Consider the following 17,254-nt stretch of genomic DNA (forward strand, 5'->3'; position numbering starts at 1 on the left):
CCTGTTTCTAAAACTACAGTTATGCCACACACAAGGACACAAAAAAATGGAACAATTAATGATACATAACAGAAAGAGTAACTTTCTTTTTTTTTAACTTTCCTTTTTTAAAAAAATATTTTATTTGAGACTGAGCGAGGGAGCACGAGCAGGGGTGAGGGGCAGAGGGAGACGCAGGCTGCCCGCTGAGCAGGGAGCCCAAGGGGCTCGACCCTAGGACCCCGGGGTCATGACCTGAGCTGAAAGCAGGCAGAAGAGCAGAGGGCGTTGGGACCGCACCTGCTTACAAAGCCCCGACCCCTCCCTGCCTAACGGGGCACAGCGTCCTTGCAATTTACGGACTTCACCGTTCGAACCCCACGTTCTTACCAGAGAGACCCACGTGCTTGGGTGACGGAGCTGATCATTAACCTGGAACTCAGCTCTGCATATGGACTTAAAAAATGTTACAGTTTAAAAACCTTTTAAACTTCCTTTCTCTAGCCAAGTTAAGAATCCTCCCCAACCTCCCTTTATGAAAACACTCAAGACAAGCAAAGCAGGGATTTGTTTGGGGGCCTCACGTCTGCCCCACTGTAAGGCTGGTATAAACTACTTATCAGAACACCTTTTGGGAAAATATAAATCATTTTATTAATAAAGTGCACACAGGACAGTTCCACCCGGAGCCCAAGAGCAGGGCGCGGCCTCCCCCGGGTCCTGACAGGGCAGGCCCTCCCTCCCGCCTCAGCGGAGGGCCTCACGCGGCTGCCCATCTCACTCCCACCCTCTGCTACGGCCGACCGCGCTGAAGCCCGCCCAGGAGGCTATGGTCAGCTCCTCGGGAGGCACGATGACTGCGGCAAGCCGCTCCCCACAGCGCTGGCTGGGTGTGGGGGAAGATTCCGGAGCTGGGCACGAAGTCCAGGTGTGCGTGGACTGTCCTCCCTCGCGGTGGGCACGCCTGAGCACCTGGTCTCGTTGCGCGTGGCCTCCTCGGAGGCCGGTTCTCGTGGCAGCTCCAGCAAACTGGCCATCCTGAGCCCGGGGCCCCTCACGTGGCCCTGCTCGTCCACGCCTGGCCTCGGCCCTGGTGCCCTTGCGTTCGCTCGAGCGCCCGGACACGGCGCACCAACAGAGGACAGACCCAGTCAGCTCGGCGCAGCTCAGCAGAGAAGTGCAAGCACACTCCGGGGGCACCTGTCAGGATGCAGGATGGGGCTCCGGACCACCCAACATCCTAAGCTGCACTCGGGGTCACTAACTGACATCATCTCTCTTCACAGATTTGTCATCAGTATTTGTTTAAGTTGCTTATTGAAAAGAAAAATAAGCATGAATATCAGGCCAGAAAGCTCACATTTTAGTCCTGAATGTTTTTCCCAAAGGTTGACACATTTTCTTTGAATGTAAATGAACATCAGTTCAACTTTTAAATTAAAATTCCTGCAGTGTGACTTCAGCCCTCCTGGAAATGTCCAAGCCAAAGTAGAGGAAAGGGCTTACTAATCCCCTTTGTGTATTTTCTCAAAGCAACAAGTAACATCAGCATTTAACGCGTCTCTGATACGATGCCGTAATAATCACACACGGAGAGGGTCTGTAACTTCGTGAATGACCTTGAAATTTCTGACAAATGCTTACCTGTCTTATAAAACTTCAATTTATACAGAAGAGCGAGAAGTGTCACGATATGAATGAAAAGATCAATTTCCCTGAACTTTCTTCACAAGAAAAACAAAAATATACGCGTTAGAAGATAAAAAAATCCAAATGCTTATGTTTTTCCAGCTGTGAACTGAATCGCACAATCCATACACTTATAGAAAAAATATGTGATTGTTTTTAATGATTTACGTATAAAATAAAAATAAATTTTATGATACAATTTGATAAACTTTCATACAAAATTCTACTCACATAAAATGTATGCAGTTTTTTTTTTTTTGCAACAACAATTCTATTCGTATGTACAAATTCATAAAAGGCAGACACATCTTGAAGCAAAACGGTCAAATGAGGGTTGTGGCTAAGTCGTTCAACTCAGAAGAAAAGAGACAAGTATATGGGGGACTCGTGAACTGACACCCCTCCCACCTCCAATAATGCATTCAGTGCGATCTGATCAAACAATTTTATGGTGCACGGTAGAAATGACAAAGTGGCCAACATGTCAGAACGGCAGAGCTTCATAAGCTGATCTTGAACTTACTCAGCTTGGAAAATCATATAACCACCTTAGAAAAGGATTTATTCTGGAAATCACAGTAAGGAAACCTAACCTGTGCCATCTGTGCTAATCCTTAAAGAAGCAGAACTTTCTCAGGCAATTCTAACATTTAAATGGCACCGTGTGGTTTGCACAATAAATATCTAGAAATAACAGTATCAGGACCCAGACCCTACGACCTATATGTCTCCAAACACTGGAATCCTTTATATACAAACTTAAGACTTTCCTAAGTATTTACAACACCATATGTGAGTGAAAAACTAAATATAAACCATGTTCTAAAAAAAACCCTTGCTTTAAAAAACAATTTCCAAAAAAAATGGTAACATCAAAAAAAATGTTGCAAATCAGTGCGTCCCCTGAAGCCTCCCTTCAGCTGTCTGCCCCGAGCTACCCGCCTCTTAGGATCGCACGTCTAGGGGAGGACCAGGCAGGATGCCAAGGCCGTGGGCGCAGGCGAGTGCAAGCCCCCCCGGAGTCACTGCTCCCTACCTGGGGAACACCCTGGGGCAAATGTCCACGAAGGACATACTAAAATCTCCTTAAATGAATGAACTTTAAGGCAGGACACAGAAGCCAGAGGCCGTAGGGGCTGAGGAGAAACTGCCAAAGAAACTCACGTGTACTTTATAGAGATACAGCCTGAAGTGAACCCTCTCCAAGGGGAAGCGAACTCAAAATGGAGCGGACTCATTTTCAGGCCCCATTCGACTTGCAAGTGCTCACCAGGAGCAGTCATCCTCTACCTGCTCCACGCAGGGTCCGGTCACCAGACCTAAGACCTGAAAGCAAGGCCGCCGGTCCCCTGGCACGCCACCACCACTCACCTGCTAGAGGATCCTGGCACAGGACTGAGCAGGACAGGCCGCTGCACACACGCAAGCACGCGTCTGCATGGCGATACCCCACTGGAGGAAGGTGCGGACGCATGGCCCCTCTACACATGGGCGTGCCTGCGGTCTCAAGTGCGGAGCTTTGAGACCGCACATCGGGTGGACGACGCTGAAAACTTCATTTTCTTAGGAAACTGCACTTAAAAGAGTACTGGCATGCTATCTTCCTTTTTATTGTCAGACTGAGGAAGATTTCCAGCTTTTGAAACGTCTGAGCTTTCACCTTCTTGAACTCAGATTGATGCTGTACACCATCCTCTGAATCTTCTCCTCGTTCTTCAGGACGTTGGCCTTCACGGCGCAGATCTTGTCCTGCTGGTCCTTAATCAGCTGCTCCAGCTCAGCCAGCTCGGCCTTCAAGGGCTCCACCGCGCAGTCCGTGATGCTGATGGGAAACACAGGGGCTCGTGAGTATCTGGTCTCGGCTTAGCTTTGCTTCCTCGTTAAAACAACAAAGGAAGACAAAAGTAAGGTATTCACAGCATCCAAAGACAAAGGGTCAAAATACAACCATACTCTGATAATGATGGAAAGGGATGAGGACCTCACACCTGTGAAAAACATATTTCACCACCCCACAGCCCAGAGTCCAACATGCAATTACACAGAGGAGCTGAATATTCAAGTCCTCACATCACATTTTGCAGAGAACCCTGGGACAGCAGGGAGGGGAACGGCGCAGCCACCAAGGGCCGCCGCCTCTGGGCAGCCCGACAGGTGCCCCACCTTCCTCTGGGAGAAGCTCGTCCAGCTTCCAGGGCTTCCCCATGGATGCCCCCTGACTCATGTGTTCAAGGCATGAGGCCTTTCAGTGCTTGTTACCTGCCAGGAAAAATCTAGAACATTCTTCGGAAAGAATGGGGGGGCCTGGGTGGCTCAGTTGGTGAAGCGTCTGCCTTCGGCTCAGGTCATGATCTCAGGGTCCTGGGATCAAGCCCTGCATGGGGCTCCCTGCTCAGCCGGGGAGTCTGTTTCTCCCTCTCCCTCTGCCCCTTCCATCCAATTGTGAGCTCTAATAAATTTTTTTTTAAGACTCTATATAAAAAACAAAACAAAAAAACAAAAAGAGTGATTGTTCCCAATCATCCTGCCACAAAGCAAACTCAGGTTCTGTGAGGAACAAGCACCTAGTGTGGCTTTTCAGTATCTTCAATCCTCTGTAGGAAGTGCCAACAAATCACCATGCTGGACTCGGCACCAAACAGTTCTCGGTGATTTTCTAATTCCTTTCATGCTGAACATTTAAACTTTTAAGGGACTTTTTTTTAAGAATAAGCAGACTACTAATAAAGAATGCAGGTTTGCTATCACACAGCATTTACCATGTGGTTTACAGACCTAGCACTTGTCCACTCAGATCGTTTCCTGACAAACCCTTAGCAACTGATACAGTTTCACGCATTCCCGATTCCCTGATTATAAATACAGAACATCAAACATTTCCCTAAAATAGGGAAAGTTTTTAGTGGTTATTGTATTTCCTTTACAGTAGCAATTTCAAAATAGGCTCACCAGCATTAATTTCTTTTAGAGCAAAAAATTAAAATACTTTCAAAGTATAAACAGTTACCAAACTTTGGGAATTCTGAGAAAACACATATAAAAATAATCCCCATACTGCAAAGGCCCCTGTATTTTTTATTGCCTGTATCTAGTTGCGCATGAACGTTAACTCCAAGTCTTTCTTAACTGCTACAAAGATGTGCACTCTGAGATGTGAATGCAGAAGGGAAACACTTCCTGTGGGAAGGGTGGTGGTCTCCTGGGAGGCGTCCCTCTGCCGCCCCCACCCCCACTGACCTCTGCTCCTTCTGCAGGGCCTCGGCGTGCTGCTTATTCTCATTGTGCCACAGCTGCAGCTCATTCTGCATGGCGTCTACGTCCTCCTGGATGTAGTCCATGATCTTCCCCAGGGGGAGCGCACTCTTGCACAGGGTCTGGATGGACACACGCAGCTTCTCTATCTCCTTGGAAACTATGTCCTTCTCCTTCTTCCATGCTGACTCAAAGACAAGCAATTTCTCCTACAGTCAGTGGGGAAAACAGAAAGAGAAGTAAACATCCTCACTCCTAGGGCAGAACGAGGACATGCTGAGGGAGGAAAGACATGGAGGGGGAGGGTTGGACAGTACTGGCTCAGGACCCACTTTCCACTTGTGCAAAGCGCCGTGCGAGCAGTACACTGTGCACAAGGAGGGTCCACACCCTCCCTTCTCAAAGGTGCAGGGGTCTTTACCTGGCAGGCTGTCAGAGAAGCAAATCTCTATACGGTAAGATTTATCTCCCGACCGACCAGAAACTGACCAGAAACTATGGTTACCAAAGCTCAAGGACACTGATGACTAGCAGAAAGGGGACCTGACCCTGCATCTCCCTCCTTGAATGGACCTACTTTCCATGTCAAATGACTCTGCAACCCACCTCACTGGCGAAAAGAGGTGAGTTTTTTCCTCCTACAGAGAGGAGAATTGCTGCTATGGAGGTGAAGGGGTGGGAGGTTTGCAGAGGAAGGCATGGTGGGCAGCACCAAGCTGGGCAGAGAGCCCACTGGATAAGGGCTAGACGGAGCTGGCTGGACAGACATCGAGGAGGCCTGGTGCCTTCAGTGAGAATCACTGGTATAGGGGCGGTGGAGGGGGTGCCCACAGAGCAGCAAGCAAAGAAGGGAAGGAGACAGGCAACTGGAGAACTTCATTCAATGTTAGTCAGGAATTCTCTTCATATGAGCTTTTTTTTTTTTTTTTTTTTTTTTTTATCACAGACCGCTCTGAATTTCAAAAATTGATGTAAGTTGATAAGCAATGAGTAGTTGGGCTCTTGGAAAACCTTTCCTAGGACACGGACATTGTTTAGGAAGCCCTCCCTGGATGCTGCCAATCCTGGTAAAAGTTTTACAGCTTTACCCACTTACAGTATGAGTCAAATGCTGTTAATTAAATTATAATGATCTTGTTTTATTAACTTATTTAACCATTTGTGTTACTTCTTTTTTTTTTTTTTTTTTTTTTTTAAATTTTTTTTTTTTATTTTTTATTTATGATAGGAACACAGTGAGAGAGAGGCAGAGACACAGGCAGAGGGAGAAGCAGGCTCCATGCACCGGGAGCCCGACGTGGGATTCGATCCCGGATCTCCAGGATCGCGCCCTGGGCCAAAGGCAGGCGCCAAACCGCTGCGCCACCCAGGGATCCCCATTTGTGTTACTTCTAATGCCAGCTTTAGATTGTAGGCTCCAGGAGAGGAGGAACCCTGTCTGGATCCACTGTGGCCCATATAGGTTCTCCTTTTTGGCAAAGGTTTCTCCTTTGTCAAACAAAGGCAGTGACTAAGTAATCTACCTGTCAAGATTCTAGCTCCACTACCTACTGAACTTTGGCAAGCATACGGAAAGCCTTAGCATAATGCCTGGCACACAGAAAATTTAACAGAAAATGTTAAATAAACAGGAGGAGAAATGAAAGGTAAAACTCATAAACTAATAAGGCAAGGTTGCAGGATACAAGATAAACATACAAAAATCAATTCTATCTCTACATACCATCAACACATGGACACTGAATTTTAAAATACAGTGTTATCTATAATTATATATGTAATCAAAAGAGAAAAATACCTAGGTATGAATCTAACAAAATATGTATAGAACTTGTGTACTGGAAAGTACATAATGTGGATGAAAGAAATCAAAGCAGACCTAAACAAATGGAGACATATAAATGTTCTTCAACTGCAAAATTCAAATATTGTAAAGATGTCAATTCTCCCCAAATTGATACACAAGTTTAACAAAATTCCTATCAAAGTCCCAACCAGGGACACCTGGGTGGCTCAGTGGTTGAGCATCTGCCTTCAGCCCAGGGCATGATCTGGGGGTCCTGGGATCAAGTCCCACATCAGGATCCCCAAAGGGAGCCTGCCTCTCCCTCTGCCTGTGTTTCTGTTTCTCTGTGTCTCTCACGAATCAATAAATAAAATCTTTTAAAAAAAAATACCAACCAAATGTTTAGGAAATATAAGATTACCCTAAAATTTATAAGGGAAGGCAAGGGAACTAGAATAATTAAAACAGTGTTTTGTTTTTTTTTTTATTTTATTTTATTTTTTTTAATTTATGATAGTCACAGAGAGAGAGAGAGAGAGGCAGAGACACAGGCGGAGGGAGAAGCAGGATCCATGCACTGGGAGCCTGATGTGGGATTCGATCCCGTGTCTCCAGGATCGTGCCCTGGGCCAAAGGCAGGCGCCAAACCGCTGCGCCACCCAGGGATCCCAACAGTGTTTTTAAAAAAGAATAAAGAGGGAGCAAATAGTCTATCCAATTTCAGGACTTACTATGTAGCTACAGTAATCAAGGCTGTATGGTATTGGCAGGATAGACACATAGACCAATGGAACAGAATGAAGAATCCAGAAATAGACCCTCACAAATAGGCCTGATTTTTTTTTTTTAAAGATTTTTATTTATTTGAAAGAGAGACAGAGAGAGCACAAGCAGGGGGTAGGGTAGAGGGAGAGGCAGAAGCAGACTCCTCGCTGAGCAGGGAGCCCGATATGGGGCTCAATCGCAGGACCTCAAGATCATAACCTGAGCCAAAGTCACCCGCTTAACCACCTGAGCCACCCAAGCACCTCTGCCCAACTGATTTTTGACAAAGGTGCAAAAGCAATTCAATGAAGGAAACAGAGCCTTTCAACATGTGGCATTGGAACAACTGGATATTTACAGGGAAAAAAGGAACCTTGACCTGAGTCTCCTACCTTATATAAAAATCAACTCAAAATGGATCATGGACTCAAATACAAAATGTAAAATTATAAAACTTTTAAGAAAAGAGAGAAAATCTTTGGAATTTAAGGCCAAGCAAAGAGTTCTCATACTGGACACCAAAAACATGATTCATTAAAGGAAAAACTGATAAAGTAGATTCTATCACAACTTAAATCTTTTGCTGTGCGGAAGACCCTGTTGAGAGGTTGAAAGACAAATTAGAGAGTAAGAGTACATATTTCGAAACCATGTATCTGACAAAGCACTAGTATCTAAAATATCTACACCCTCAAAACTCAACAGCAAAAAAGCAAACAATCCAAGAGACAGAAACAAACATTGCACCAAAAAAGGATACAGAGATGACCAATAAACACATGAAAAGATGTTATCTTATTAGGGCAATTGAAATTAAAGCCACAGTTAGATATCATTACCAGGATGGCTTTTTTTTAATTTTTAATTAATTTTTATTGGTGTTCAATTTACCAACATACAGAAAAACACCCAGTGCTCATCCCGTCAAGTGTCCACCTCAGTGCCCGTCACCCATTCCCCTCCAACACCCGCCCTCCTCCCCTTCCACCACCCCTAGTTCGTTTCCCTGAGTTAGGAGTCTTTATGTTCTGTCTCCCTTCCTGATATTTCCCAACATTTCTTCTCCCTTCCTTTATATTCCCTTTCACTATTATTCATATTCCCCAAATGAATGAGAACATACACTGTTTGTCCTTCTCCGATTGACTTACTTCACTCAGCATAATACCCTCCAGTTCCATCCACGTTGAAGCAAATGGTGGGTATTTGTCGTTTCTAATTGCTGAGTAATATTCCATTGTATACATAAACCACATCTTCTTTATCCATTCATCTTTCGATGGACACCTCGGTGTCCACCAGGATGGCTTTTAAAAAATAGTGACACCACCACATGCTGGTGAGGATGCAGAGAAACTTGACTACTTGTACATGGCTGGTAGGAGTGTAAAATGGTACAGCTCCTATGGAAAATAGTATGGCAGTTTCTTTAAAAGCTAGCATGCAACTAGCATCTGACCTAGCAACCATACTCCTGGACACTTATCCCAGAGGAATGAAAAGTCACGTTCACATGAAGCCTGTACATGATGTTTATAGAGGCTGTAATCAGAGCAGCCCCAAACTGGAAACAACCCAGATGCTCTTCAGCAGGTGAACAGTTAAATGATCTGTGCTGCACTCACACCACAGAACACTACTTGGCAATGAAAAGGAATGAACCGCTGATTCATACAACCACCTGGATGGATCTCCAGACAGTTACGCTGAATGAAAGCAGCCAAGCTCCAAAGACTACATGCTCTATGATGCCAATTAAAGAACGTTCTTGCTGGGGATACCTGGGTGGCTCAGCGGTTTAGCGCTTGCCTTAGGGCCAGGGAGTGATCCTGGAGTCCTGGGATCAAGTCCCTCATCAGGCTCCCTGCATGGAGCCTGCTTCTCCCTCTGCTTGTGTCTCTGCCTCTTTGTGTCTCTCATGAATAAATAAATAAAATCTTAAAAAAAATGTTCTTGAAATGACAACATTATAAAAATGGAGAATAGTTAGTGGTTGCTATGGGCTGAGGAAGGGTGAGGTGGGAGAGAGGGAAAAGTGTGGCTGTAAAGGCAGTAAGAAGGACCTTTGTGGTGTTGGAACTGCTGTGTATTCGACTGTATCAAGGTGGATATCCTGGGTGTGATCTGTACTATGGCTTTACAAGATGCCATCCGTGGGAGAAACTGCCTACGTGGGAAATCCTCATTATTTCTTGCAACGGCACGTGAGTCAAAGTTGTCTCAAAATAAGCTTAAGCTGAAGAAAAGTTAGTGGCCACACAAAGGCCTTTAAAATACAATGGCAAATGACTAAAATGAATTCCAGACAACAAAAAACGACTTATGGAGGAAAAAGTGTTGTCTTTACTGTACACAGATTAGTAAATCTCTCATTAACTTAGCTGAACGATTTAAAATTCTACTAAAACATTCAGAGGTGCCTGGGGGGCTCAGGCAATGAGCATCTGACTGTTGATTTCAGCCCAGGTCATGATCTCAGGGTCATGAGATCGAGCCCTGCATCAGGCTCTGCATTTAATACAGAGTCTGCTTGCGATTCTCTCTCTCCCTGCCACACCCCAACTTGCGCACGCACGTGCTCGCTCCTCCCAAACAAATGAATAAACCTTTAAAAAAATTAAACAAAATTCCAGTAAAACATATTCATAATGCTTATTAAGTAATTCCCATGTATTTGGCATTATGTTGAGTCTGATACAAAACTGTTCAAGGTACAGAACTCAGGATGGGGGGTTAATATTTGTAAATGTCCAATAAAACTGGTGAGTTACAAGGTAGACCAAGACACAGAGGGGTTAACTGGCCAAGCTCCCTCCTATTCTAGGTCACCCTGTCAAACTCCCCCATAGTTCAGTATCACAGCACCAAGCTGAATTAGTAACACTAATCTTAAACTTATAACTTTATTTTTAAGGGATTAAGAATCCAAAACAAAATGCATTTGGGCTGTGATTATGACAGTCAAGAGAGACTTTTATTATTGCTGCAAACACAGTGCCGCAAAACACCAAAATTCTGGCTTTTTTTCCTTTTAGAAAGCTTTCATTTAAATGAACATGGCAGAGTGGGGTAAAGTCAGTGATTATTTGCTTCAAAAGCACACCTACACGTCTCTGATGATAGGCTGATTTATATATAGCCCATGCAGCTACATCAGCAAATTTCCAGACAAACATAACCACTATAAACCCTTACTTTATAGACTTTTAATATGTATAATAAAATATGAGAATCTACTACCATATTCACCACATAGGAATGAGTCATATGAAATACGCTTAATTTCTGGAAACAGAAGAGCAAAAAATAATGAAACTGTATCATTACGCAAAATACTACTTCAAACAACCTAGAATGTAGGAAGACTTTGGGGAAACGCCGTGAGAGGTCTGGAGCATGTGCTTGGCAGGTACAAAGCTGGTGCCCATCTGGCTTCACCACCTCCTAACTTTATGGCCCTGGAGCTTGACTTGACCTCTCTGTACCTCGGTTTCATCACAATAAAATGGAAATCATAATATTTATCCTGCAGGTGAGATTAAATGGGATAATATAAAATAAGCAGCTCAGTGCCTCGCACATAGTAAACCTTCAATAAACGTTAACCGTTATCATAAATTTATCCGACACGAAGAACAAAACTGCAAGCCTCACTGGCCGTGATGCAGCTCTTTTACCTCAAGCTAACTTGTCAGCTACAAGAGTCTGGGTCAGGCGTGTTCTGAGTGCTCCGGTGTGTTCCAAAAGAACACATTTATACGGTGTCAGCACCAACTCACAAGTTGCTATGTCCGGCTTCGGATGGACAGATTCTTTCATCAAAAATACACCTTCCTTACTGACACCTTCCCTTTCCCATCTCCACCCGATAAACATAAATAACCACTACCATGAAATTAGATCTCAGAACTCTTTCCTGGAAGACCCGTGGTTCTGCTCTGGGCCGGGCAGGACCAGCTGTAGCGGTGCTCTGCGGCACCCCTGCCCCGGCACCCCTTCCCCCGGGGGAGGCCCGCCGGGGTGGCAGCGGAGAGTGTCCCCCGGGGACCCGCCCCCACCCTCCTGCGGCCTCCTGGGCCTCCTGCTTCTCGCGCAGGCTGCAGACTATTTACTCAGCTGCCTTCTGGCAGGAAGGCCTCTGACAAAGCGTTTCAGCGTTTGGCTGGCCGCTTCACACGTGTGCTTTAGAAACAGTGATTTTCCAAGATTTTTCAGGTGAACAGTTACTTACTTCTGGGACTTTGCGTTGACCACACACACACTTGTCCCCAGAAATGTGAGCATTTGTGTCTATGGTGATTTTCAAGTTTACAGTGATTTATTCTCAGTCATTTAAATAAATGCTATGAACTAAAAAGTTTGTTTCTTTACCTTCCAATCGCAGTGCTTCAGGACAAACAAGTACTGTTTTATAAATAATGCCCTACAAGCGTGAGCCCCCGACACTGCCACAAGCCTCTCAGAAGCAGACTTCGGGCACAAGGGCAGGGGGTGGCACCTGCGCGCTGCCCTCCGCCCAGTCGCCGGATGCGAGGGTCGCCACACGCCTGAGCAGCACTCGACCCGACGTTAAGCAAACCCAATACACAAAGGCCTGATGGATGCGGGGTGCGCAGAGGGAATAGTAAATCAGCGAGTGAGAATATTTGCTTTCAATAACACACTCTCCCATGACCTCAGGAAGTGATTTATACACGAGCTGCCAAAAGTTCATTTTCTTCACAGGCCGAGGATCGCCGCGTCCAAGTTGCGAGAGGAACGCGGAGACGGACGGAGTCGGTGTGGGGAGCGTGTCGTTCGCCCCAGCTTCTCTGGACACCAAGCACGCACCTCTCGCGCGGGTCACGCCAGACGAAGCAGGCTGGCCCCGCGTGTTTTAACCGTCTTGCGCATCCGGAGCAGCACGTCCACCGTCACCGGGTAACAAAATGATAAAGCGAGTCTGCAGCCCCCGGCTGGGTCGCCGCCGCCACCACGCGGCCCTCCGTGCGCACCTGCCCCCCGCCCGGCGCCGTCGGCCTCTCCTGCTCAACCGAGCTCGGGGCACGTGTGTGCGCAGCCCCGCGGTGCAGGTGCGACTCCGCCACGGGAGCACCCCACGGCTCACGTCCCCACGCGGCTGCTGGGCACTCGGGCTGTTCGGGGCCTGCGGCTACCACAACCTCTGATGGGGAAAAGCGATTTTTCTGAGTAGCTAAACCGTAAGTCATGACAGTCATGACAGCCAGAGGCGGCGACGGCAGCCCTTACGCAGGTCCACTGTGAACCAGGCGCGGGCACGGGGCCCTCGGGACGTGCAGTGACGAGGGGCGCCGCGGGCCACAGGGAAGTCTGCGACTTTGTGACGCGGTGTCAGACGGTTTTCCAAAAACGGTTGTGCCAAGTGACGTCAAATATTTTTCACGAACCGAGATGCTCTTTCTATGCATAAAATACAAGAACGCAGCAACCAGGGCAGCGCGGCGCTCCGACGGCGGCAGGTGCAGGCGCTGAACCCGGCCCGGCCCGGCCTGGCGGCGGCGGCGGCAGCGAGAACAGGCTCTGCCGCCAGGGGAACCCGTCCGTGAGCGCAGCACTTGCGGCGGCGACTACAGCGGGGCCCGGGTGCTCCAGGCCGAGCAGGACGCCTAAGAAGGGGCGCGTCCCCAGGGCGCCACGGCCTGGGGGGACGTCCCACCTCTGCCACTTGGGCTCCACCGCAGACCGAGTAACCCCACGCCTCCGCTTCCCCACCTAGGAGGCGGGGATGGGACCGACCGGATCAACTGCTGGGGACCACAGCGACGCGCCACTCCGCAGCCCTGAGGAGCCCTGCAGGACGGCAGGCAGCCGCTGGCCCGCCGACGACCTCGGCACCGCCTGGTAAGCGTCGCAGGAGGGCAGGTGCGTGGCGCTCGCTCCAGCACGCGGCGCAGAGCCAGAGGCCGCGCCCTTAGCCGCGCTCCGGACAGGAGGGCCCGCGGGCAGCGACGGGCGACAGGTACCAGTGAGCAGGCCCGAGACCCACTGGGGTCACTGGAGCTGCGGCCAAGGGTCAGGGCAGCGCAGGAGAGATGTCTCTTCCCTTCACGAGGCCTTTCTGACGGCCCTGAAGACTGGAAATAGCTTAAGGACCCGCCTCTTCTCACACACGGATCGCAGCAGCGGGCGGGCACTCACAAAGCCCGCGGGCAGCGCGGAAATGCAGACCTCAGATTCTCAGCCGCAACGACGCCCTCGGCCCCTCTCTACTTAAAGTCACGGGAGTTGAGAATATGACAATGCTGGCCTCAGACTGGTCTTTCAAACATTTCTTTATGAAAGGCTATTCTCACATATTTATTCTCTCAGAGGAACTCTAGAGTATTCTTTGCCAAGCTCCAAAACATCCAATGAATATTTATTGGCATTCCATTAAATTTATAAACTAAGTTGAGGGAAATAACATCTCTATCATACGGAGTTTCCCATCCAGTAACACTCTCTCGACTTTTTCCAGGCCTTTTTTATATTTCTTGGTAAAATTCTGTGGCTTCTCAAAATAGTTGCTATAAATTTCTTGTTAAATGCGTGCCTCGGTAAGTTAGGTTTTTGTTTCCAGTTCTGAAGGGGAGCTTTATGCACGTTATTTTCAACGGGCTATTGCTGACATGTAGGAAAAATACTGACTTTTATATATTTGTTTTGACATTGGCCATCATATACCTTTATTCCAGTTAACCTTTTGAGGATCAATTTACTTGGTGGACTGCTGTGATCTTCAAATAACGATGATCCTGTGTCATCCCATGAAGAACTCGGTACCTCACTTGTCTCTGCGCTAACTAGGAGCCCCAGTGTAGCCGGACAGGACTGTTTCACAGCCTCGTTCCCGAGTCTGGGGGGGATGTACGCAGCCCCTCACTGCTGCCTAGGATGCCCACTGCCTGGTGCAGACATGAGCTCCCTCCACTCCTCGTTCACTACACGTTTCTAGTTGTAAGGGATCCTGAATTCTATATGCGCCATTTATTATTAAGAGAAAACACACCTACCTGCAACCTTATTTGGTTCAAGAATAGTTTCTTGGTGTCCATCGAAAGATGAATGGATAAAGAAGATGTGGTCTATGTATACAACGGAATATTACTCAGCAATTAGAAACGACAAATACCCACCATTTGCTTCAACGTGGATGGAACTGGAGGGTATTATGCTGAGTGAAATAAGTCAATCGGAGAAGGACAAACAGTGTATGTTCTCATTCATTTGGGGAATATGAATAATAGTGAAAGGGAATATAAAGGAAGGGAAAAGAAATGTTGGGAAATATCAGGAAGGGAGACAGAACATAAAGACTCCTAACTCGGGGAAACGAACTAGGGGTGGTGGAAGGGGAGGAGGGCGGGTGTTGGAGGGGAATGGGTGACGGGCACTGAGGTGGACACTTGACGGGATGAGCACTGGGTGTTTTTCTGTATGTTGGTAAATTGAACACCAATAAAAATTAATTTAAAAAAAAAAAAAAAGAATAGTTTCTTGGTTAAACCTAAGAGAAGTAAACCATGTTTAAAGGGTGCTGCACGGGATCCCTGGGTGGCGCAGCGGTTTGGCGCCTGCCTTTGGCCCAGGGCGCGATCCTGGAGACCCGGGATCGAATCCCACATCGGGCTCCCGGTGCATGGAGCCTGCTTCTCCCTCTGCCTGTGTCTCTGCCTCTCTCTCTCTCTGTGACTATCATAAATAAAAAAAAAAAAAAAAAAATTTAAAAAAATAAAAATAAAAATAAAGGGTGCTGCAACCACTGAGGTCAATTTGTTTTAGGCTGGGAGGGCTGCCTCTTGCCTAAATGAGAGGAACAGGAAGCGCTGACTATTCACGGAAACAGAATCATATTTACATAACAGAGGTAGATCTTTGCTCCTAGGATAGGTTCTAGTTCACTATTAGTTATATAATAAATTAAATGCTTTAGAAAAAAAATAATAGTAGTAGTTACTAGTTCCTAACCATGAACTTTTAGTTCTTCTTGTTCTTTAAATCTCTAACATCCATTCTAGGTACAGATTTTTAAGGTTCTATTAATTCTTTTAAAATATACCAAGTAGATTCTGGCCAGAATGAAAAGATTGGAACCCAACTAGGAAACAACCGTAAAACAGAACAAACCCTCAGAAGCAGCTGTTTCCAGGCCACATCTGAGAGCCTGAGAAAGGACAAGGGGGCAGCCCACCCCAAACCTTGCTCGCTGTGTGAGGACAACCTCCTGGCGCTGGCTTAGAGCATGAGGGTGCCACTGAGCCGTGGAGGTGAAGGCCCCTCCATGGGGCAGCTGACACTCTGGAACCGGCAGACGGGGAGGGTCAGACTCCAGCTGGGCCCAGAGAACCATCTGAGACAATTACCCATGGATCGGAGAGCCTGTGTGCAATCCCAAGCGCCCCAAGAAGTTCCAGTACACCATCGGAGCAAAAACGAAGAGGGGAAGAGAAGGAACACTGAAGAGAGGAAGAGAAGGAACAGTCTGACTTTACCCACCCTTTACCCCCATCACTTTTCCAATGGGGCACAGCATAGGACCAAGAGAGACCTCAGCTCGTAATTTCTCCTATGGGGTTAAGTGATAGCATGTGAGGGAGCACCTGGCCTCCCTAGCTGTGCAGGATGTATATCCTATGACTTAGGGGCCCAGGAGCAGCTGGGAGAGAGGTGGACAGGACTCTCAGAGGACATCAAAGGGAAAAGGTCCAACTGCACCACAGACCCCACTGAGAAGTCCACCCACAAGCTGCTGGGGACACCTTGCCCATGGATCCCCACCCCTGCTGGTCCACAACATCCCGAGCACTCAGCGTGCCTCACCCACGTGCACCCCCACCATGTGGCTGGCTCCCTGTGTGCCCTCCTGATGGACAGACAATTCAACAAGTCAAAGAAATAATACATGGAAAAAATGAATAGTTTAACAAAGAGATAGAAATCCTAAAAAAAAAAAGAACCAAACAGAAGAAAGAATGTGTGAATTACAGGACAGATCTGAGGTTATCCAGCTCAAGGAAAACAAAAAGAATAAAGGGGGTAAAGAGAGTCCAGGTGATCGATGGGATCCCATCAAATGAAGCAATCTGCAAATTACTGGAGCCAGAAGGAAGAGGGGGTCGTGGGGGCAGAAAACTTATTTAAAGAAATAACGGGGATCCCTGGGTGGCGCAGCGGTTTGGCGCCTGCCTTTGGACCAGGGCGCGATCCTGGAGACTCGGGATCGAATCCCACGTCAGGCTCCCGGTGCATGGAGCCTGCTTCTCCCTCTGCCTATGTCTCTGCCTCTCTCTCTCTCACTGTGTGCCTATCATAAATAAAATAAAATAAAATAAATAAAGAAAGAAAGAAATAACGGCTGAAACTACCCCAAGTCTGGGGAGAGTCTGGGTCTCCAAGTTCATGAAGCTCACGAAGTTCACCAAACAAACTCAACTTCGGGAGATCCTCCCCAGACATACTATAACAGAACTGGCAAAGAGAATCTTCAGGGCAGCAAGAGAAAAGCTTGCACGTCCCAAGGAAGCCCTAAGACCGCAGCAGACTTCTGGCCTGGAGGGAGCAGATGATGCACTCGAAGGCTGAGGGAGGCCAAGTGCCCACAAGAACAGGACCCTGCAAAGCTGTCCTTCAGAGGAGAAGAAGACATACAGCCGCTCCCAGACAAGCAGCTCTGAGGAGTCGGCCAGCAGCGGACCTGCCTCCCAGCAAATCCTAAGAGGAGGCCCGGGGCTACCCTGAGAGCCATGCATTCTCTTAGACAAAATAGACTTCTAGCCAAAAACT

At 47.4% G+C, this 17,254-nt stretch overlaps 1 protein-coding gene across 5 annotated transcripts in view; it reads right to left on the bottom strand.

Moving 5' to 3' along the window:
* Positions 1–608: 608 nt before the first annotated feature.
* Positions 609–17,254, bottom strand: part of TRAF3IP1 (TRAF3 interacting protein 1) — a 60,950-nt gene continuing 44,304 nt past the window's right edge. For all 5 annotated transcript variants that reach the window (XM_041767161.1, XM_041767160.1, XM_041767158.1 and 2 more), the window contains 2 exons: positions 4,906–5,129; positions 609–3,490 (listed from right to left, as the gene is read on the bottom strand). In XM_041767161.1, coding sequence (XP_041623095.1) covers positions 3,325–3,490; positions 4,906–5,129 — 390 coding nt within the window. In that variant the 3' untranslated portion in view covers positions 609–3,324. The remainder of the gene's footprint in view (positions 3,491–4,905; positions 5,130–17,254) is intronic.

The sequence above is a fragment of the Vulpes lagopus genome, chromosome 8 (assembly GCF_018345385.1).
Source record: "Vulpes lagopus strain Blue_001 chromosome 8, ASM1834538v1, whole genome shotgun sequence".
Taxonomy (NCBI): Eukaryota; Metazoa; Chordata; class Mammalia; order Carnivora; family Canidae; genus Vulpes; species Vulpes lagopus.